The following is a 19,062-nucleotide window of genomic DNA, read 5'->3' as shown; positions in this document are numbered from 1 at the left end:
ATGATCACTTCTGGTCTCTCTGTAGTTGCACGTGACCCTTATCTGTATACAGATATAGCTAACCAATGAAATTGCTGTGAGTGTGTAAGCACTTCCAAATATGGAACCTGAAATGCAAGAAATACAAAAGCGAAAGTCAAAATACGTTTTCCAGTTGACCAGTCATGACCATGAGTGTGATGTAGTAGGTAAGTGTGGAGTTTTATCCATATTATACATGTTTACTGAACGATTTTAAAAAAGATATTCGGTTCCAAATATATAAATACAGTTAGATGTTAACATTACCCAAGTTCAAAGCAATAATAAGCATCGTTCGATTAGGAGATGTAAAAACATCTTGTTCTTGATTGTTGGTCTCTGAATTGAAATTGCATGGGAGAATTCCATTTCGGTATAGATAATTGACAAGGACGACTTAGATCATTGAACATACTGTCAGCTAATGGTCGGCCTGGCCCAGAGGGGATTATTTGTAGGTCGCGGTGACATAGAGGGACAAGTGTTGACGGTCGCCTGAACCAAACGTCACATAATCAGTCAATAGAGACACCAATGTTCATTGCGTATTTTGCAAATCTGGATTAGTTGTAATTTTGGAATGTGAATTTCTTGTTGACATCGTATTCGGTTGATGAAATACAGTAAGTATGTGTAAAATGGAGAGTTATCTGTAAAGTAAACATACTGGCTGAAGTGAAAGCACAATGCTGAATACGGACTTGAGTGGTCGCCGGATGTACGTGACCTGTATTGCATGTACACTCGGCCCTGTGCTGTGATCGTGTAAACAGTGAGATTCTTATCAATATGGGGGCGGTCGGGTAGCCTTGTGGTTAAAGCGTTATCTCGTCACCCCGAACACCCGGGTTCGAATCCCGACATGGGTACAATGTGTGAAGCCCATTTCTGGTGTCCCCTGCCGTGATATTGCTGGAATATTGCTAAAAGCGGCGTAAAACCATACTCACTCATTCACTCTTATCAATATGGAAATGTACATGTACATTGTGAAAAATGTGTGTAGGGATTAAACAAATGCAAGACAGCTGTTTTCTGTTTATGATTGAATGTGTTTTGGGCATTAACGGAACAAAGGGTTTTGGCTGTTTTATCCCAACACGTTTCAAATCAGATATGACAATACCTCATTACATCATTACAACATATTTTTCTCTGTGTTGATTGGTTTACAAGGGAAACACATTCACGAAATCGTGAGAAATATATTCAGTGGGGGCATAAACATGAACGAAACTATGTCTGTTATGTCGAGTTAACGAACAGCCTCCAGTTGGTTAGTGAGTATTGTTGGTGTTACATTGTATATATTTCAGTTAAAGAGTTTCGGGAAACTCTCAATGGGCCATTGAAGTCATACATAAGTCAGGAACGATTAAATGATCATTTTCTGGTATTTATGGGACCTACGATTGTATATTAATAATATCTTTCAGTTCAAATGCCATTGAATATTCGCGATTTGCTTTTAGTTTCGGTTTTGTTTTGCATTGATAAATACAGCAGCATGCAAACGTTATGGATTGAAAGTAAGATCTTATTTCAACAGAAGCGTCCTATTTTGCAGTTGGTGCTGCCCTATTAAACCATTGACTTCGTCATCATCGCAGAGCAACATAACCAGGTATAATTCAATAATAATAAACACACGTCAAATGTGAATCTTGATATCCTGACCATTACACAATTCCTATCATGTTTAAGATATAAGGAACTATGAACGTGTTATGGTGTTTATCTAGAAACTAAACATGTCTGTAACAGTGTAATGACGCTCAGACACACGCGACAGTGCCATGTATCATGTGTATATCGATAACATATATCAATATAATACAGTGCCATGTATCATGTGTATATCGATAACATATATCAATATAATACAGTGCCATGTATCATGTGTATATCGATAACATATATCAATATAATACAGTGCCATGTATCATGTGTATATCGATAATATATGTCAACATAATACAGTGTCATGTATCATGTGTATATCGATAACATATATCAATATAATACAGTGTCATGTATCATGTGTATATCGATAACATATATCAATGTAATACAGTGCCATGTATCATGTGCATATCGATAATATATGTCAACATAATACAGTGACATGTATCATGTGTATATCGATAATATATGTCAATACAATACAGTGTCATGCATCATGTGTATATCGATAATATATGTCAATATAATACAGTGTCATATATCATGTGTTTATCGATAACATATGTCAATGTAATACAGTGTCATGTATCATGTGTTTATCGATAACATATGTCAATGTAATACAGTGTCATGTATCATGTGTATATCGATAACATATGTCAATATAATACAGTGTCATGTATCGTGTATATCGATAACATATGTCAATATAATACAGTGTCATATATCATGTGTATATCGATAACATATGTCAACATAATACAGTGCCATGTATCATGTGTATATCGATAATATATGTCAACATAATACAGTGTCATGCATCATGTGTATATCGATAACATATGTCAATACAATACAGTGTCATATATCATGTGTTTATCGATAACATATGTCAATACAATACAGTGTCATATATCATGTGTTTATCGATAACATATGTCAATGTAATACAGTGCCATGTATCATGTGTATATCGATAATATATGTCAACATAATACAGTGCCATGTATCATGTGTATATCGATAATATATGTCAACATAATACAGTGTCATGCATCATGTGTATATCGATAACATATGTCAATACAATACAGTGTCATATATCATGTGTTTATCGATAACATATGTCAATACAATACAGTGTCATATATCATGTGTTTATCTATAACATATGTCAATGTAATACAGTGCCATGTATCATGTGTATATCGATAATATATGTCAACATAATAAAGTGCCATGTATCATGTGTATATCGATAATATATGTCAACATATTACAGTGTCATGCATCATGTGTATATCGATAACATATGTCAATACAATACAGTGTCATGCATCATGTGTATATCGATAACATATGTCAATACAATACAGTGTCATATATCATGTGCTTATCGATAACATATGTCAATGTAATACAGTGTCATGTATAATGTGTATATCGATAACATATGTCAATATAATACAGTGTTATATATCATGTGTATATCGATAACATATGTCAATACAATACAGTGTCACATATCATGTGTATATCGATAACATATGTCAATACAATACAGTGTCATATATCATATGTATATCGCTAACATATGTCAACATTATACAGTGTCATATATCATGTGTATATCGATAACATATGTCAATACAATACAGTGTCATATATCATGTGTTTATCGATAACATATGTCAATGTAATACAGTGTCATGTATAATGTGTATATCGATAACATATGTCAATATAATACAGTGTCATATATCATGTGTATATCGCTAATATATGTCAATATAATACAGTGGCATATATCATGTGTATATCGCTAACATATGTCAATACAATACAGTGTCATATATCACGTGTATATCGATAACATATGTCAATACAATACAGTGTCATATATCATGTGTATATCGATAACATATGTCAATACAATACAGTGTCATATATCATGTGTATATCGATAACATATGTCAATGTAATACAGTGCCATGCATCATGTGTATATCGATAACATATGTCAATATAATACAGTGTCATATATCATGTGTATATCGCTAACATATGTCAATATAATACAGTGGCATATATCATGTGTATATCGCTAACATATGTCAATACAATACAGTGTCATATATCATGTGTATATCGATAACATATGTCAATACAATACAGTGTCATATATCATGTGTATATCGATAACATATGTCAATGTAATACAGTGTCATGTATAATGTGTATATCGATAACATATGTCAATATAATACAGTGTCATATATCATGTGTATATCGCTAACATATGTCAATATAATACAGTGTCATATATCATGTGTATATCGATAACATATGTCAATACAATACTGTGGCATATATCATGTGTATATCGATAACATATGTCAATGTAATACAGTGTCATGCATCATGTGTATATCGATAACATATGTCAATATAATACAGTGTCATGTATCATGTGTATATCGATAACATATGTCAATATAATACAGTGTCATATATCATGTGTATATCGATAACATATGTCAATACAATACTGTGGGATATATCATGTGTATATCGATAACATATGTCAAAACAATACTGTGGCATATATCATGTGTATATCGATAACATATGTCAATGTCATACAGTGTCATATATCATGTGTATATCGATAACATATGTCAATACAATACTGTGGCATATATCATGTGTACATCGATAACATATGTCAATGTAATACAGTGTCATGCATCATGTGTATATCGATAACATATGTCAATATAATACAGTGTCATGCATCATGTGTATATCGATAACATATGTCAATATAATACAGTGTCATGTATCATGTGTATATCGATAACATATGTCAATATAATACAGTGTCATGCATCATGTGTATATCGATAACATATGTCAATATAAGACAGTGTTATGCATCATGTGTATATCGATAACATATGTAAATATAAGACAGTGTCATGCATCATGTGTATATCGATAACATATGTAAATATAAGAGTGTCATGCATCATGTGTATATCGATAGTATATGTCAATACAGTGTCATGCATCATGTATATATCGATAGTATATGTCAATACAGTGTCATGCATCCTGTGTATATCGATAACATATGTCAATACAATACAGTGTCACGTATCATGTGTATATCGATAACATATGTCAATATAATACGGTGTCATGTATCATGTGTATATCGATAACATATGTCAATATAATTCTGTGTCATGTATCATGTGTATATCGATAACATATGTCAATATAATACACGTTTTGAGTAATGTTAAGTGGATATGACAACTTTAACTGTTTTTTATTTTTTATTTTAAATAGTTTAACTTAATCATTCTATTTGAAAAAACCGCATGTCTTCATACTCGCCCTGACCATGTACTATGCATTGTTTAGGCATATGGTACATATTGGACAACCAGTCAAATCTAACGATGTAAAATGCATTCTTTTCCGATGCTTCCCTATTATACATTTAATTCGCATATCAATGTTGCGGTATATGTCACTTTGTGATGAGGTTCGATGGAAACGATTGTATGAATGTGAAACTCGGGTTTAGAGAGGAGATGACACATCGTATCAGGAAGCTTCAAGGCTGGAAAACGAACCAGTTTTCTCTGCAGTAAAGTTGGGCTTTGCGACCTAGTTATTTGTGACACGATAAGCAAATGTCAAACCGAAACTCGTTTCGTGTGCATGTGTTCTCAACCTTTATATTCGTCGTTTAGTTTAGAGTGAGTGGGAGAGCAAAGCTCATCGTGCGACAGTCCCTTGCCCGCTGATTGTCCTAAATAGAGGGGACAGCTTCCACATCATGCCAATCTTCAGTGATCGATTTCTAAAGTGTCGGCAAAAGTCAATGTGTGTTGTGTAAATTTGTATAGTTTAGTATAAAAGATCATACATGCAGTATTGTTTACAGAAAAGTAGGGCAATGGTGTATTCAGGCCGCCGTCGTTCGGAAGCAGTAGTGCAGGGTTGGCTTTAGGCAACAAATAGGCACTTACTTTTTTATGCAAATTGTGTGAGATTGTGGGTTCTGCCGGTGGAGTAGGCCATGTTCGCGAACAACTGGTGTCATCTCTCATTTTATCAGTGATCCATTCATATAATGATCATCACGAGTTGGCCTTTTACACTCTGTTGACTGAAGTTTCAACGGTTCCCAATCAATTTAAGCCTAATATAATGAACTATATGTAATACATTATATGTAATACAATTGTCAACCATATTTGGTATTCATTATTAGAACGTGTACGAAATGAGTTCATACATTCTCTGAAAATAATGAAAGTTAGATAATTGTTTGGAATATATTTCGGCACATTCCTACATTGTTGTTGCATTTGAGTGAGTGAGTGAGTGAGTTGGGTTTAACGCCGCTTTTAACAGTATTCCAGTTATATCACGGCGTGTCAGCTTAATGTGGGAGGAAAGCCCGAAGTGATGCAGGTCTTAGACGTTAACCACTTCGGTGAAACCCACGAGCACGGGTATGGTGCTGACAAACCTAGAAACATAATCGGGGCGAACCGGGATTCGAAATCACAATCATAGGTTTCTGGCGTGCCCAAGGGACGCAACTCTGCACAGCGAATCGCGGCGCCTTAGACGACTGGGCCACCCGTGCCCCCTGTTGTTGCATTTGATGTTTGTTGTACAGTACTGTGGTTTCACACGACAAACATGTCGATTTATGTTTACAAACATACGTTTTTGTGTCAACAAAGCGAAGACAGCTTGCCAGGAATTTTGCCAATCGTGAAAAACTAATGGCGAAAAATAGAATCGGTCTACATTTTCACCAATAAGGTGGCCAGCATTATAGTGTTTTTAAGCTCGATGTTGTCGTGAGAATAGTTGTCAAATGTTGGTTGCTTACAACTAATCAGATACTAAGTCTTTGAAAGGCATTTAGAAGTGATACACATAAGACAGATAATTTATGGATGTCAACTTCTTTATTATGGGGAACACAACGTTTCGGAGTATATGCTCACTCCTTCATCAGGTGAATGGATGCTATGATGTAGGGAACATGTATATGTACATGTAAGAACAGCTACAGTAATACGCAACAAAAGGTGGAAGCCAACAGATAATTGGCGATAATAGATGATTAGCATCCAATATGAAGCTTCATGGCATTCATTCAAATGGAGTCGTCATATACTCCGAAACGTTGTGTTCCTCATAATAAAGAAGTTGACATCCATAAATTCTCTTCCTTAATCAGATACTGCGTAGATGTAAACACATTAGTTTTACTTACATCTTCTACAAAATGGGAGAAGTGAAGGGAACGAAACAACAACACATATTTGTCGAAGAAAAACACAAGATGGCAAACATTTTGGAGTTTACTATCATTTGTTTGCAAACCAATGTTGCTCCTGTGAAGCCGGTGTAACAGGACGTCTCCTGCATGTGGACGGATTCGTGAACATAAATGGCTGTTTTCTTTTACGGCGATAGTGTCAGGGATGACAAGTTAAGCAAAATACTCACTGACTAGGAAAATGAGCGATGTTGCGTCTAAGTAAGTGTCTCATCATGCAATTTCTTCTCTGTAGGGTTCTACCCCCTTAGGATTAAAACTGTACATGTATGATTAATATTTTCAGGTCACGAGGCCAGTGAATACTGCTTACCACAATGTGGCATGACAGGAGAAATGGTAAATTTATTTATTCTTTCATACCCGTTGATATTCTAATTTTCACATTGATAAGTAAACATAAGTTGTCAATAACATATCTCCAGACTCCAAACATTTGTCGGTCTGAGCCCTATACCAAGTATGAAGCACTTTAAACGATGAGTCAGCACAAGAGGTTTAGTGAAGCATAACGTAGTGACTTTTACATTTACAATTTCCAATTGTTTATGTGTATTTGTCTTTGTGTCCTTCAGTGATCAACTCATATAATTTTCACCACTTCTTTGCCTTTTACGCCTGTTATGAAAGGTGAGGTGAAATGGGGTTTAACGTCGCGTCCAAGATTATTGCACTAATATAGCGACGTGCATGCACGTGTATGTGTGTGTTTGTGGCTGCTTGTACTAGTCCGGACTGATGCCGATTTATAGTGCTAGCACACTGAGATACCATGCCGCAGTTTAACATGAATACCCCACTCAGACATAGTATACTGACTCCGAGCCGACCAGTCCTTGTTTTAGCCCCTTAATGCCGAGCGCCAGACAGTGTCAGGGTAACAACAAGTACCATCTTTTAACGTCTTTTGGTATGACGCGGCTGGGGATCGAACCCCGGACGCTCTACCATTAGACCACGGAGGCGGTCCCTGTTATGAAAGATAATCAAGACTGATTATTCTCTGGCGATGACGTTATATTATCTTGAACCTCCTAATCACATCAATAGCTTTGAACCACGTCCATAGGTAGTTGGTCATTGCCCATAATCTGACATTACATCATTGTTTGCTGTAGTATGATAAATACATTTATGAAACTATACATAGATTTGGGAATTATGTTTAGCATGGCTAAGTCGTGTTGAATATAAAAAGGTGAGACACTAAAGAAAACAAACTGGCTTGTTCATGTTGTTGTGTGAATTACACCTGCCGACACTGTAATGGCCGGTGAGACTTTTCAAACCTTCCTTTCTGTCAATAAGTCGAACCAAATCCTTCGACCTATCCTTACCACCTTAATTTCTACGCACATGTATCATCTCTTGTTCCATATGTTTGACTCCCATTTCTGGTTTCCTCCGGCGTGATGTTGCTGGAATATTGCTAAATGCGGCGTAAAACCACTCGGTGAAACCGCATTATCAGTGGTTCATTTTAGGAAAGGGAGGTCACTCTAATTTCAAACGGGAGCTATCTCCGTTGTTTTCGTATTTGTGAGAAATGGCGTCAGTCACGCTGTACGTTGTTGGTCCAGCTATTAAATGATTATCCCTAAGGTAAACGTATTCTTAATTAAATGTTTGAATGCATTATATATTTATGTTTCCATCCGTACATCTTCTTAGATTGGTTTAGTGCTGATAACCATTTTCTAAAATGTGGGTCCACATTTTCCCCGTCATATATGGTGATCGAAACAAGTGGGCCCACATTTGTATATCGCCTAGTGGGTATACGTTCTTCCGTCATAGTGATTGCAACAGGAGGGACCACATTTATAAATCGCTAAGCTTCATTTGCTTGGCTTTCTTATAACCGTTCTCTAAAATGTGGGCCCACATTTTCCCCGTCTTATAGTAATCGAAACAGGTGGGCCTACATTTGTTAATCGCTGGGCTTCATTGGGTTGACTAAGTCATTTAGGCTATGGGGCTCACATTTGTCATTACTTTGCATGGGTATATGACATGATATATATTATTCTCATTTTGTAATATTGATGGTAATATCTTTATAAATTATTAAGTGTGACGTTAATTCCACGAAAGGCACACAAAGTCTTTGAAGTTTGAATAACGTCATCATAGCTGGTGGCGATATAAGTCTGAAAATATGTCTACACTTGACTTCATCTCGGACATGATACAAGCCTCAGACTTTTCCGAGAATTTGTTCCATAAAAGGAATAACTCATGAATATTAATGATCCCCAAGTTTGGCGATGTTCGTAGAAGTGAGTTCTGCTGTATCGCCATAGCATTTGTACACACATAAGTCATTATACTTATTTTAAATAGACAAAATAGCAGTTCGTAATGCGGGTTTGTTTACGTAGTACATATTCTCAACAACAAGTGCGTTTAGTTTCGAATGTGGGCCCACCTCGAACTTTCGATTAGGCAAACAGAGTTAGCTCCCTTCTCGAACCACCGATAATGCGGTTTCGCCAACCACTCACTCTCGCACTCTTGTTCGATTGAGTTGGTCGATGTCGAATGTCACAAATACCATGCACATTTGCAGTTCACAGTTTGTTTACTTATCCTGTCTGTTCTCAAAGTATTGACGCTGTTAAGGTACGATGTCCATATATATCCGCTGATTCAGATCATCGGTTGGGCCGTGGACTAAACACGGCCGAGTCACCGGAATCCAATTGCTGCAGATGTACATTTTGCCTTGAACTTTGTAAGGAGACATCCAACGGTAAGAGCTATATTACAAACCCCAGTTCATGCCAATGTAAGTCAGATATCGCTATAAGAATAAATTCCCCTTCATATTAAACAATAAACGAGAAAACCTTTTTCCACATTCAACACATCTCCGGCTAAAAGCAGAGTCGATTGTACGATTCCGACTATCTGCTTGTTGTAAGAGGCGACTAACGGGATCGGGTGGTCAGCCTGTCTGACGTAGTTGATGCATCTCATCGATCCCAATTACGTGGATAGATGCTCATGGTATCGATCACCGGATTGTCTGGTCTAGACTCGATTATTTACAAACCGCCGTCATTTTGCTGGAATATTGCAGAGTGCGGCGTTAAACAACAAACCAACCAACCAACGGATCACTATCAAATATACTGATAATATCAGGCGTTCGTGAAAAGGTGAGCGTATCCTGTCCCACCGGTGGCAATTCAATTGTTCACCCGAAAAAACACGGGGACACCAGGTCAAAATAAGAAATTGCAAGATAGATCATTTATGTTACTGATGCGTCAAATTTCGAAATGTCCTCCACATGTGTACCGTAAATGTGTTTGGAAGCTTAAGTGAGGCCTTCATTGTTGTAACCCTGATTAACCATTTTGAGTAAAAGATGGTATGAAGCTCTTTGAAATCTTCATATACACAGGCTCTATTGTACCTCAAACGTTGTGAAATGTAGACACCAAGGGATGATGGGGGTGAGTATGGGTTTACGCCGCTTTTAGCGATATTCCAGCAATATCACGGCGGGGGACACCAGAAATTGGCTTCACACATTGTACCCATGTCGGGAATCGAACCCGTATCTTCGGCGTGACGAGCGAACGCTTTAAGCACTAGGCTACCCCACCACCCCCACCAAGGGATGAAGCTGCTGGAATAAAGCTCGACATAAAGATACATGTTGGTACCAACATCCCGTTCCGCTCTTTGACATGGTCTGCACGGTATACACGTTTGTCTCCGTACTCAGTGCATGATGTTTTTTGTAGTGTCCGCCACTGACCGGTGACTAGCTCCTCCTCTTGGGCAAACTATGAGTCCGATAGTTGTCCTGATCGGGATCTTTCATTTGTCATCCTCCTATCCAACGTCACGAGCTTCTCCAAAATGTCAAAATGTTTTGGGTTTCCCCTCATCACATGCCGTGATTTAACTCTGAAAGTTCAAAGTGACGTTATGTTCAATTCATTCTCATACGTTGGGCAGCCTAGTGGTTAACACGTTCATTCAGAAGACCCGGGTTCGATGCCCCTCATGGGTACAATGTGTGAAGCCCATTCCTGGTGTTCACCGCCGTGTAATTGCTGGAATATTGCTTAAAACGGCTTAAAACCATACTCCCTCACTCTCGTACGCTAATGTCGCTTTTGTCACAAGGTAAGACACCCGTAGGACACCTGGTGTTGTCAGTGGGAGTTTGATTACGGAGTAAGATGTTGCATTCATTGACTGTGGACTCAAACATAGAAGTATGAATACGATTGCAGTTTCGACGTTTAGTAGCTTTGCTATATACATGTAGTGTGACATAGCATCGCATAACTACAGCATTGCGTTGCTCTATGCATACATAGGAGGACATAGTTGACAGATGTATTCTTGTGTCATGTGTCTCCACAGTAACGTTCTTGAATTAATTTTGAATTATGTCACCTTTGACGTTATTGTCACAATATTATACGAATGCTATATATCAAATAATTTTATTTTGTCTTATCATTTCAGATGAAATCACGGAAGGTAAGTTTCCATGTTTAGGATTTCACACATTAATTTTAACTGGTATTTGATCAAGTCTTTAAAGGGCATTTAGAAGTGATAGACACAAGGAAGACAATTTATGGATGTCAACTTCTTTATTATGAGGTACTCAACGTTTCGGAGTAGAAACTTATTCCTTCATCAGGTGAATAAATGTTAAGAGGCGGAGAACATATTTATGTACCTGTAAGAACAACATTAAAAATAAGATAACAAAGGTTTAACTTAACAAGGGAAGACAATTGTCGCTGTTAAGTGATTATCAATAGACAATGGAAGCCAATGCTTAACTGTGAATTAGCGCTAATTGTTGAAACGATGGACAACTGGAAGCCAGGACTTTTGTCACTGATAAGTGATAGGCAGTGGACAAAGAGCAAAAGGGGGGGGGGGGGGGGGGGGGGGTTTAATGAGCACTGATAGGTAATAGAATGGAAATGGCAATGGACAAATGGAAGACAGCTAGATAATTAGCACCGACGATGATCAAAGCATAAATTCCCAGCACGGGGCAGATATGATGATCCCTGGTTACGGTTGATGGCTGGTTGGTGTCTGATGTCATTGGTTTCTTGTAGTTTTCTTTGTCGCCAGTTGTTGTTGGTAGATAGGGCTTCCTACATGATGATGTGGTCCTGCCTCTTGAGGATATGTTTGGTATGCGATGACCTGTATTATGTACGTAATACTGGTCATATTAAATGTAATATTTTGATTTGTACTTGAAACAATGCAATTGCGCTCCCTGATAACGATATTTTACTGTGGTCTTTGGTGCACTTTACAATACTGCACATCACGAAAAGAACCGTTCATAGCGTGAAGGGACTGTGTTTGAAAACAAAACTATTATTATTTCAGTTTTCGGCAATGTGTTCTCCTGTCTATTCGGAGTGACGTCCGCCGGTATGGTCATTGCCGGTACGTAAACAATACAATGCAGTATTATCACTTTGTTACTTATTCTGGGGCGTCAGGGTAGCCTAGTGGTTAAAGCGTTCGCTCGTCGCGGTGAGGACCCGGGTTCGATTCCCATTTCTGGTGTCACCGCCGTGAAATTGCTGGAATATTGCTATAAGCGGCGTAAAACCATCTCACTCATTCACTCACTGTTACTTCTTGTCTCCAGCATCCTTCACATATTCATACCTACATACCTACATACCCCCTTCGGGATACCGGGTTAGAATATGTCCCCATGATGTCCGTAAGAGCTGATACGGGTTGCACAAACACACGCACAAGTATACGCACACGACAAAGTATACGCACACGACATACATATATACACACTGTTACGTGTTGACTTCACTGTTACGTGTTGACTATATACTATTATGAACGGAAACAATAAACTTGCTCACTCTGAAAACCAGAAATTAGTTGAATCCGTCCACGATTTCATCATCAAGACAAAACGTTTCAGCTCTTCACAAATTAATAATTAAATTAACCGGACAATAACCTCATGATTGACTATTACTTTTGTACAAACGACTTGTTAGACACACACTAGCTGTAACTTTCTATTTATGTTCACTTTGTATTTGTATTTGATGTAATATGTACAAACATATTATTTAAATAATGTCTATATCGATGACGTCACATCCTTCATTTCAATATGTAATATATGTTGTATAGGAGCGGTGTTAACATAAGCTGTAAAGCTTGTTCACCAATCCCAACTCATTTCAATGAATAAAAATATGTTTAAACCACTTCCACGTATTCTGCATGAAATCAACAAACAACATCGAAATGGTATACACGTAACAATCTGGTAGAAAATAAAGTAGGTTTACAAATGCAAACAAATTACTGCAAAGGAATTACAATGGCATTACACAATATAGTGGCAGTACAAAATACAATGCCGTCACAATACCAATGACAATATTTAATTCAATAGCACTTGAGTTATAGCACGAGTGAATAGTTCTGTTATCTGACGAGGAAAAGCGAGTCAGATACCAGAACTATTCACGAGTTGTTTAGAACGCTTTTTAGAATTTCAATGTCGTTTGTGAATATAGGCAGAAATCTACGCAATCCACAGCATAATCCAATGAGTTTTAAGAAAACAATACTTCAAATACGTCAAACGTTGACACATCATCAGCATCAGCTGTCAAGGTTCCAAAATAGTGTCTAGGCTGATGATCTTCACACAACTGCTGGTCTTGATGTAATGCGAGATGAGAGAGGTACGTTCGTAACCCTTATATTGTCTAAACACTCCATCCATCCATCCATCCATCCATCCATCCATCCATGTAGAGGTTCGTTTTTACCTGTTACATGTATGATTCATTGCAGGAGCAGTCGTTTTGAAAGACTGCCAACAGGAACCTATTAGTATGCTAGGCATATACCTTATCCTGCACGGGGTCGTCATCTTGGGTGCACTGGTCATGTACGGTATCAATCGATGCTGCAAATCCTTCAAGAGGACGCTCTACATGACACTCACAATCCTTCTATTGATTGTGCACGTTGGATGTATGATTGCAGGTGAGTATCCTATTGTATGATCTTGTCTCTATATAGGGTCCCGGGTGGCCCAGTCGTCTAAGGCTCCTCAATTCGATGTGCAAAGTAGCGTCCTTTAGGCGTGTCAGAAAGCAGTGATAGCGGGTTCGAGTCCCGGTTCGTCCTGATCACGGTTCTAGGTTAGTCAGCACCATACCCGGTTTAGGGTTTCCCTAATTGGTAAACGTCTAAGCCGTGAATGACTTCGGCCTTTCCTCCCACATCAAGCTGACATAACTGGAATGCTATTGACAGCGGCTTTAACTCAGAATCCGTCTCTCACTCATTTTCCTATCCTTGCACGAATTATATTCCTTAATTAGTGTGAAGTAAGTTCCTAACATGAAAGCATAACTTCTTTATCCATAAGTCTACATATTGAAGGTGGCACCGGACGCTGCAGGATAATAGCGCGTTGAGCATGACCCTCGGTGACGTGGATTTTGCGCTATTCAAATAGCCTTATTATGACATTGAGATTATGTCCCACATCCTTGGCTCGTTTAAGAAAACTGTGGAATGCCTTGTTTTCATCATGAGTCTTGACATGCTTTAGAAGGGGATCATCAGACAAATAAATTTGTGCAAAAGTGCACAATATAATTCAATCATGAAGAGCCTCCACGTTAATCAAACCACGCCCTCCCATAATGATTGGTAGATATAAGCGATTGAGGGAAGAGCGAGGGTGGTGGGATCTATTGTCTGACATCATTCTTCGTGCGAAGGTGTCAATACCCTGAATTTCTTGTTTCGTCCAATCAACAACACCAAAAGAATATGAAAGAACGGGTACAGCATAAGTATTTGTGGCTTTAAATATTTTTGCGAGCGTTCAGCTCTGAACTCCAGATTTTCTTAAGTGTACATTTGCACTCTGCCCGAAGTTTTTCCTTGATATGGGCATTCTTGAGCTTTATTATTATTGTTGTTGTTGTTGTTGTTGTTGTTGTTGTTGTTGTTGTTATTATTATTATTACATGGAATCAATTACAGGATGTCACTGGGTCAACACAGCCACGTGTTATTCAGCAGATCTTTACAAAGTCTCGCGTGGCTTTGTTGTCGCAGTCTGGTTGCTCAGCCTGTTACTCACTGCTGGAGTAATCTGCCTGGAAGCCTTCAAAAGGTGAGACTCGTTTTTGTCTTTTGACGACCGATCGGAAACTAAGCAAATATTACAAGGGATCCACCACTTTTGTCTCAGACCGTTTCCCAACCCACCTCCCCAAATGTAAGACATTAAATGGGGAGGTGGAGTCCAAGCATGTTTCCTTCAAGTTCCTCAAAACGTTTCACTTTGTCAGCCAGCTCAAATTTCGGCTCTACGAAGAGATATTTCTCATTTTTGCAAATGATGGATGTTGTTATACATCTATTACTATTTTTGATTTGATTGGTTAATGTATATCACGTGACGAAACAATAAATTTCAATGCTGACCTAACTATAGAAAACTAACCCGTAAAGGTTTGGTCAACCGACACTGACTATTGACATGTAACGTGATCAATATGGACTTCGTATGCTAGAAAACAACATTGCGTCTGTGAGTGACAATACACGGTAGATCACGTTTAAATGATAATAGGTACACAGAAAGACAAAACGAATTTCGGCATAACAAAAGAATAATTACTCTTGTATTCGAATAGTGACCTCGCCAAGAGAAAGTATTTTACAGTAGTTACATTTGTACACCTAGGGTGACCACAGGCATCACCCTCTCCCTATTTGATGACTACAACACGACTCGTTATACTTGGTGATGTAGGGCTAAGCGCCGTTTTTAAAACCATTTTAATCACATAACTGATAGCTAAAGAATGACAGATAAATCAATGGTTGCGTAGGGAGTCTTCGGCGCCATAGACAAACTTTACCCTCCGGATCTAGTTGTTTGTCCAGAGAACTGATAGCAGGGTGGGAATTATAATATTTTGGCTTAAGAATAAAGGTTAGAAGCACTGTACACAATAGACTTCTTTCATTTTGGTTGCAGGGAGAAGAGACGAGAGAATGAAGCGATCACAATTGAAAATGAAGATTAGAGAGCATTACACTGAAAGAACACAATAATACTAACATTTGCTCTTAGTTTAATGGGCTATTCAACAGACTTAGGTAAACTATTGAAATCCATATGAGCTCAAGACAATCGCTGTGACTATTCATTTTGTTGTATTTTTATCTTTTACTTCTGTGTAACTCCCCACCAAGACTGACGAGGATGAAACACATTAGAATGGTGTTACAGTATATCCTTATTGATAAGTGTGTTGTAAGAGCTCGTATATTAACAGTAAGACACGGTTTTCTTCAAGATGTTGTTACATTCGCACGAGATTATACAATCAAAACGTTAAGCCCTGAGGGATACATTCGTCACAATTATTGATATACAGTAAAAAGCATCCACAACGAATACGCTTATATCGACTCTGACGGATATAACGCACTATTTCTTCACTTCCGGCCACATATTTTATTATATAAAATTAATGGATATGTTGCCTTCCATTGTTTATTGCTAATCACCTGTCAGCACCAATTATCTTTTGGCTACCCTTGTTAAGTTTCCACCTTTTGTCATCTTATTACTTTTGTTGTCCTTACCTGTACATATATATGCTCTCTGCCTCATAGCATTCATTCACCTGATGAAGGAGTAAGCATATACTCCGAAACGTTGAGTTCGTCATAATAAAGAAGTTGATATTCATAAATTATCTCCTTACTGACACCTTGACCCTAATTATCATCCTCAATAAACAATAGCAAATCAGTGATTAGTCTATAGCTTTTGAAGTGGATAAATTCTGTCTTTAAATGCGTCTACAGAGTAAATTCAGTCGGAATGCTTAGGACGAACTACGGTTATAACGAACTAAAATTAGTGGTCCATTTGAGTTCGTTATAACCGCAGTTTACTGTATTTTCAAACAAATTAGATTGGAAGAAAACCCCAAAGCGCATATCCTCGGAACTACATGAACTATTAACGAAGCTGCTAATGTAGAATTATTTTTATTATTAATGAAATAACAACCATTACAAACCAACATTTCCACAGCTGTTATTATTGCCAATTAACCAAATTGACTACAAACACACTTTTCAATTGCAACAGTAATGAACTAAATTGAAGAGACTGTCGGGGATTGAAACTCGCCTTTTCTGGGTGTTTAACAATCAGCGATTGTCAGCCATGACGCCCATTTTCTCGACGTGTTGATGTTGTGGTACAGTGTTTCCAACATTGAGAATATCCTTTTAGTCATGCTCTCTGTAAGTTATGTTGAGCTCTGCAGGCTATAGCGAGTACTGTGTGACTACACTTTGTCAGTATTCTATGTTAACCTTATTATTTTTACGAATCTTATTGTAAGCTGTAGGACGTCACTGTAAGAATATTTCTGTTAGATAACGGTTCTTTATCTACATCGTAAGAGGCGACTAACGGGATCGGGTGGTCAGGCTCGCTGACTTGGTTGATGCATGCCATCGTATCCAAGTTGCGTGGATCGATGCTCATGATGTCAATCACTGGATTGTCTGGTCCAGACTCGATTATTTACAGACCGCCGTCATATAGCTGGAATATTGCTATATTGTGGCGTTAATCAACAAACAAACAAACAAAATCTTCTTTCTTCAAATAAAATAAAAGAATTTAGAACAGAATCATGATTATAGTAATGGATATCTGAAAAAGCGAACATAAAAAATGGATTCGATCCATCAATACACTTAAACTAAGAAACATTTCGATCGAATAAAATTGCTTTATGTTCTAACGTAAGAAGAAGTATTAATATTGTACGAGTGTTTCATTCGGCTGTCAGTGAGACCATATGCATATCTTTAAAAGGAAACCACTGCATCAAGATCAAGGTTTCGATGTTTTTTTAATAAATAACTTTTTCCAAATCCCTGAAAACACTATGGTTTCATCTGTATGGTGTACCTTCAAGGTAGGATACGTATAGATAAGATAAAAACCATTTAGATTTTGGTGGCCGCCTTTATCAAATATTAATCTTTTACTTTTAAACCGACAGTTTCATTCAATACTTATGCCAAGTGAGTTCACATTGACAAATGTTTGTCGTGTTAAGAATCGGATATTTCTTCCTCGAAACAAAAACAAGAGAGTTTATTAAGCGTCGTAGTTATACTTATCTTACAGTAGAAAATACCTACCGACATAACAACCGATGCAAGTAAAAAATATAATGATAGAACTGTGTATTGTGTAATATTTGTGTCACATGCCTTTTCAATATTCATGTTGTATTTTTAGTTGACTAGTAATTTGATATGTACTATATAACAATATTCTTTACCACTATTGTGACATTACGATTGATTTTCTTGATAAAAACTGCTTAATCACAACATTTTATGTATTTTTTCATTTCGTTCCTAAGTTTGTTTGTTTGTTTATTTGTTGTTTAACGTCGCGATCAGCAATATTCCAGCTATATGATGGCGGTCTGTAAATTTTCGAGTCTGGACCAAACAATCCAGTGATTGACATCATGAGCATCGATCCACGCAGTTTTTCCTGAGTAGAATATGTGGAACGCTTAACTTGTGGTATCCGAGATAAAATAATAATTTGCGATAACTGATTCACGTATTTGATAGTGATTCGCAAACATGTCACGCTTAAAATATGACACTCGGAAAAGTCCTATGGACTCTTTCTTTTGATCATGGAAAGGGTTTTATTGCTTTTGTTAATGAAGGAGTGATTGGAAACATTGTCCATCGCTTTAATGGACTATTCTCAACAGTTACGCTCTGCAGTTGATCGTGGATCTTTTGCCTAATTCAACAGCTAGACACAGATATCACTGATGACATTTCAAATGTATGGTCACCCCACCTGAATAATTATTTCGATCTTTGCGGTAGGT

The 19,062-nt window shown here is 37.5% G+C and overlaps 1 protein-coding gene across 5 annotated transcripts; it reads left to right on the top strand.

Annotated features, from left to right (window-relative positions):
• Window positions 1-88: 88 nt before the first annotated feature.
• Window positions 89-18,540, top strand: LOC124121157. Of its 5 annotated transcripts, none has more exons than XM_046484145.2 (9): window positions 89-188; window positions 1,589-1,645; window positions 7,368-7,420; window positions 9,735-9,833; window positions 11,573-11,587; window positions 12,470-12,529; window positions 13,928-14,122; window positions 15,137-15,269; window positions 16,137-18,540. In XM_046484145.2, exons 3-9 carry the CDS (start codon window positions 7,399-7,401, stop codon window positions 16,189-16,191), a joined length of 579 nt encoding a protein of 192 aa, XP_046340101.2. In that variant the 5' UTR covers window positions 89-188; window positions 1,589-1,645; window positions 7,368-7,398; the 3' UTR covers window positions 16,192-18,540. The 5 variants fall into 5 exon arrangements, with proteins under 5 accessions (XP_046340101.2, XP_046340100.2, XP_046340097.2 ...); XM_046484144.2 differs by having other exon boundaries at window positions 9,704-9,833; window positions 16,143-18,540; XM_046484141.2 differs by having other exon boundaries at window positions 9,704-9,833.
• Window positions 18,541-19,062: the final 522 nt, after the last annotated feature.

This window comes from Haliotis rufescens, unplaced genomic scaffold (assembly GCF_023055435.1).
Source record: "Haliotis rufescens isolate VD_foot unplaced genomic scaffold, xgHalRufe1.0.p SCAF_75, whole genome shotgun sequence".
NCBI classification, from domain to species: Eukaryota; Metazoa; Mollusca; class Gastropoda; order Lepetellida; family Haliotidae; genus Haliotis; species Haliotis rufescens.
Note: the sequence above shows the minus strand (reverse complement) of the source record. Positions and strands in the feature narration are given on the sequence as shown.

Excerpts from the sequence above, each read along its gene's own strand:
- LOC124121157 (XM_046484141.2), top strand. Across the intron at positions 12,530-13,927 it reads CGCCGGTATGGTCATTGCCG|GAGCAGTCGTTTTGAAAGAC; the intron begins GTACGTAAACAA and ends GATTCATTGCAG. Across the intron at positions 15,270-16,136 it reads TGCCTGGAAGCCTTCAAAAG|TTGCAGGGAGAAGAGACGAG; the intron begins GTGAGACTCGTT and ends CTTTCATTTTGG.